Raw genomic sequence first — 5,500 nt, forward strand, 5'->3', positions numbered from 1 at the left:
TCCTGACGTGTTACTTTTGACATGTCAGTAAAATATTTGTTGACGGGCCAGTTTTAGCACGTCAACATTTACTGACGTGGCAAAAAATAGACACTGTTTACCACGTCAGAAAATGACCTGTTTTTTGTAGTGTATATATATAGAAATTTCCATTTAAAAAAAAATCGTTTAAAAAAAATTCTTTTTTTGAAAAAAAATTAAAAAAATTTCGTTTAATTTTTTTTTTAAAAAAAAAAAATCGTTCTTTCTAATTTAAAAATATTTCGTTTTTTTTTTTTAAAAAAAAAAAAATTCTTAATTTGTAGGGTATTTTTGTCTTATTGAGAAATATATAAGGCCATTTTTATCTTTTTGCCAACCTTAGGGGGTACATTGACAAGGTTATGATAGTTTAAGTGAGACATTGTCACAATTAAAAGTTTGAAGGGATATTTTCAATTGAATGGTAGTTTGAAAAGTATATGAACTTTACCATTTATATTATTATATATAAGAGTAGACAATTAGCGGTTATTAACCGTTTTTTCCTACCCTTAAAATCGCTAACTGTAACTGCCCTAGGCAGTTAGCGGTTGTTTATAACCGCCTACCAAAACGGTTAGTGGTTATAATAAGCAGTTAGTGGTTGGCAGCCAGCAGGGCAGTTATAACTGTCCCGTTTGAACACCCATAGATTGGAGGGGATAATAACAATAAAGTGGTAGTTTGAGGGAAAAGGATCATCTCCATTTCATTTATAGGTCCTAGTTTGAGAGGGTATGTATAATTTTTCCAATTAAATTCCATCTAACATGGCCTGTAATTTTCATGCCTGTCAATGCTGGACTTGACTAAATTAATTTGAAGATGATCTTCTTCCACTCCCATTAATTTCTTCAGAACTCATATTCAGTGATCAGTGATGGAAATGAAATATGTAAAGAGGGATCAATCACAAAGTGATGAATCAGGTAGCTAGAAGCATTAACTCAAGAAACAAGATCTTAATTAGAACTGTTTTTGCAAAGATTAAAAACATCACCAAGAAACTAATGGGTACGTTAATTAATCTACTACATCCAATATAAGCTCCTAATCAAAGCTAGCTCTGATTGCACCATTGCTTATGACCCGGAACCCATTTCGGGCATTTCGGGCTGAAATAATTAGCAACAACCCTCGAGTTCAAGAGCTCAACAATGGGGGCATATTTCACGCACCGGGGTGCTTTGTACTGGTTTATTGAAGCACCCTGGCTGAGAGCATAGTCCATGAGCTTGTCAAACGTGCCCCCCTCCACAATCTTTATCTCCAAAGGCCCAATCGACTTGTCCGAAACTCTTCCTTGCCTGTACACACTGTTGAGTGCTTCTTCAACAGAGAAGCAGCAATCCTCGAAAACGGAAGGCGGGATTGCGGCAGCGCGGTCGCTGTGGCTGATCTCCCAGTACAGGACATAGTGGCCGGGGATGGTTGAGGTGTCTGCATAGCTTGTGTATTCTGTGAGTGATGCATCAAATGATAGAAGATGGTCGGCTGCAGTCTTCACTGCATTTTGGAGCTCAACTTCATCGGTTTTGTCCGAATCAATGCTGAGAACAACATTCTTTCGGCATACGAACTTGAATTGTGGAGCCTTGTTTTTGAATCCCACCACTCGGAGTATGTCTCCAACACGATAACGGTAGAGGCCTGCAAGATGAAAAAGTTCATGATATATATAGTTCTTACACTGTAAAGTCATGTGTTGCCATATGTACGTGTTTGTTCAATGCTTCATGTGTTGAATTAACACTCAACAGGGCCAACAGAATGCTTAGGCAAAATAGGAGCCCAGTGAAATAAGGCATCAAATAATGATTGTATAATTAAGTATTATTTTATAAAGTCAACATACTCAGTCAAACTATCACTCAATTAATAATGTCCTCCATAAACTTTCAATTGGAATAATATGCCACCAAACTATCAAAAATTGTCAATGTCCCCCATAATGACAAAAATACCCTTAATAATAATTTTTTTTTTTAGAAAAAAAAAAACTAAAAATTAAAAATGGAGTGGTAATTTTTTTAAAGGAAAATTTTGTTTTTTCATTTATTTTTTTTTGGAATTTATATGGATATTTTTGTATTTTTGACAAAAATGTAGGGTAATTTTTTCTTCTTGCAGGCCTTGGGGACAATGGCAATGTTTTAATAGTTTGGGAGGGACATTATCAATTAGATAGTAATTTGAAGGAGTATGTGGACTTTTGCCAATAAAAAAATTAAAGCCTCAATTACACAAAAAGTTAGTCAATGCAAAAAATTGAGTTCCAAGATATTAAATGCTTTAATAAAGGATAAGAAAGAAAGAAAGAAAAGAAAAGACAAAAAAAAAAAAAAAAAAAAAAAGAAAGTGACCGTAATTGTACTCTAAAAGCAATTACTAAACTCATGATTTCACCTAAACTTAAAACAAGCAAGCATATTAGCTAAGTTCATTTATTAAATTAATTTTTAGAATAAAGAAATTTAATTTTGCTCAAATTACATGCCATGTAAAAAGAATAATGTGTATTTCAATACAAAATATGATATATGTTGAAATTAAATGTTTCATAACAGAGATGAATTATCCAAATCATTTAAAAAAAAAAATTAAGAGTAAAAAGCAAGAAGAATTTTTTTAAATTAAAATCTTTTAATTAAATATTTAAATATAAAAAAGACTCTACATAAGTTTGTTGTCTTAGGCCTCAAGATCTATTAAGTCGGACCTACTCGAGGGGTTGGCTTGATTATTGGTAAGCCACTTGGCCTTCATCCATACCTCATAAAGCATAAAGTCTAAGTAGGGACAAAACTAAAATTTTTATTTTAAAATGATTAAAATATGAATGAGGGGTAAATTAAATGTGTCAAATTTAATTTTGATAGAGGATCAACTTAAATTTTAAGCTTAAAAGAAAAATTGAAAACCAAGAGAAGCCAGGACTCCCCCAGGTCATAATGTAGGTCCGTCACTAGGTCTAAGGTTTGACCTTGTTTAGTGCAAATAATTTTTTAGAGCTATGCTCGACCAATATGAAAGAGGTGCTTGGTACGGTGTTCCAAGAATCTAGTCAGGCGTAGCTTCAGATACCTGGATTATAAAAATAAATGAATAAATAAAAACAGTCATGTGTCAAATGATACCTGCATAAGTAGTTACCACAAGCTCATATTCTTGTCCTAGCTTGACATCAACAAGATCAACCAAGTCGTGGCTTTCCTTCTCTTCGAGGGAGACAGGTTTGGAAAAGGAGTCCTCAGTGAAGTCCTTTTTCCTGTTAACTGGCAAGAACTCATAATAGCACATGATGGGCATAAGGGTGTAGGCAACTTCACTTGGCTTACTCAGAGGATTCAAATTCAGGCCAAAATAACACTCAGAAGAAGCATACATGGTGCAAATAAGAGGGAGACTATTGCTATAATAATCCAAAGTAGGAATATACTGAGACATTGTTCCTGTCACTATAACATCAATATACTTTGTGTTTGGCCACAACCTTTTTATGATCCCCCTCCATGAGTCTTTGCTACACTCAGCTTCAATAAAATCAGCTAGCTTGGGATTTGGCTCAAGAATTTTCATGACAGCTTCTCTCACTGATGGATCAGTAATTTTAGGATCCAAGGTTCCTGTTCTAATATCATTGCACAAAAGAAGCCAATGTTTTTCTAGGAATTTGATGGCACGAATGAAGCCAGAAGCAAAGACAGCCCCAACACGAAGAACTTCAGTATTTTGATAAAGCCCACAAAGCAACTGAGAGTACATGCTTTGATAGGAATCTGGGCAGAGAATGGTGTCGTTTGGGCTAGTATAGTTGGTGTAGGGATCATGAGGCCTATTCTTAAAATGTGAGCTTTTGTAAAAGCTGGTTAAAACTGGACGTGCAACAAGTCCTCCCGGGGTCTTGGCTTCTGATTTTATGAACAAAAGATACATTCCTTTGCCTTCGTCCAAACCTGGAACAAATTGATTCATCACAGGCATCAAAAGGCTGTAAAGCAATGATCTCCTCTCCAGCTCCTCTTCTATTGTTGGCATCAGTTTCCTCTCCCCTCCAGATGTTCCCGAGCTACACACATACAAAGTATCAGAACATAGATTTTAATTCCACACCGTCTCTATATCTTTCTATAAACTTAAACTTTTAAAATTCGTAGTAATTTAACAAAAGCTGAGTAAGGTTCGATCGCAAGACTTTTGGCTTTTATACCATATTAAATTACTAGTTATTTAAGCTTTTGAGATAACTGGTAATTTAACATAGTATCAATTAGCTGTTACTTCAAAAGATTAAGCCTATAGAAATTATTACAACACATGAAAAACATTAAAAGAAACATGTAGATTTGCGTACCTAGTCAAGAACTCAGAAATGGGCTGGGAGCAAAGAATCGGGGAAGTGTCGCCATTGGCAATACGGTCGATATCTGGCTTCAAATCTTCGTACCCGACAACAGGGACGACCTTCTTGAAAGTAAGTCGGTCTATTTGCCCGTTGAGGCCATGTCGGCGCAAGTATTCAACATTGGCGCTACGAGAAAGGATTTCACCAAGAACCCGCTTCTGTACTTCATCGGCATTACTCGTAACCTCCTCAATAAACTCCAACGCCTTTCTCTCACCATGCTCGGATACGTTCTTAGGAGCTTCTGGCATAGTGGCAGGCACTGAGAAAAAAAACTCCAGCAAAAAGTTTGTCTAGGAAATGAAGTAGGGAGGCCAACGAACGATCATATATATATATATATATATATAGAGAGAGAGAGAGAGAGAGAGAGAGAGAATTACTTAACAAAAAAAAAAAAAGTAGAAAAATTGAAGGTGGCGCATGGCTGGAACGCACTTGAAGGTGACTTTTCTACGTTATATTGACAAGGGAAACCGGGAAACGGTGGACTGGGGAAAATTTTGAAAGAGTGGGAGGCGTGAAAGGGGGTGAGAGGACGGGCAATATCCGGTAAAGTCGCGGTAAGTACAGCTGGGGCAACCGGGTACATGCTCGCATGTACTACGGGTGTCGTTTAGATAAGCGGCAGCGGCCTCCGTAATTTGGTTACAAAAAGGTGGCTTCTGCTTCACGGTATATCTTCCTCTATCGCCGACACCGATTTCTCACTCCACTTGCATTTTAGGTATATATCTTACTAAGATATGTGTATATCATATAGTTTTTTTGGGTAACGTTTTTTTAAATTAAATGTCTTACCTTATGATTTCTTCCCTATCTTGTCATCTTAGCTGTTTTTTTAATTAAAAAAAAAAAGAAAAAAAAAAAAGAAGGTATTTTGGTATTTATTATGACACCCTGCACCACCAAGTTAGATGATGTATCTTGAGTTGCTAGCTAGCCGCCGTGTGATATGTGCATCTCCACTCAACAAAATGTTACCATCAGTTTTAGCATGTACGCCATTGATTCTATCACTTCTCTTTCATATGGGCTTGCGTAGTCAATCAGTAGAGGAGTGGAAGTTTATGG

At 36.1% G+C, this 5,500-nt stretch overlaps 1 protein-coding gene across 1 annotated transcript; it reads right to left on the minus strand.

Moving 5' to 3' along the window:
- Window positions 1-917: 917 nt before the first annotated feature.
- On the minus strand, window positions 918-4,771 carry LOC132181246 (indole-3-acetic acid-amido synthetase GH3.5-like). Its single transcript, XM_059594374.1, has 3 exons — window positions 4,376-4,771; window positions 3,159-4,090; window positions 918-1,671 (listed from the first exon to the last, which is right to left on the minus strand). The coding sequence occupies exons 1-3, from the start codon at window positions 4,675-4,677 to the stop codon at window positions 1,082-1,084; spliced, it is 1,824 nt and encodes a 607-aa protein (XP_059450357.1). The 5' UTR covers window positions 4,678-4,771; the 3' UTR covers window positions 918-1,081.
- Between the last annotated feature and the right edge of the window lie 729 nt (window positions 4,772-5,500).

This window comes from Corylus avellana, chromosome ca5 (genome assembly GCF_901000735.1).
Source record: "Corylus avellana chromosome ca5, CavTom2PMs-1.0".
In the NCBI taxonomy this organism is placed as follows: domain Eukaryota; kingdom Viridiplantae; phylum Streptophyta; class Magnoliopsida; order Fagales; family Betulaceae; genus Corylus; species Corylus avellana.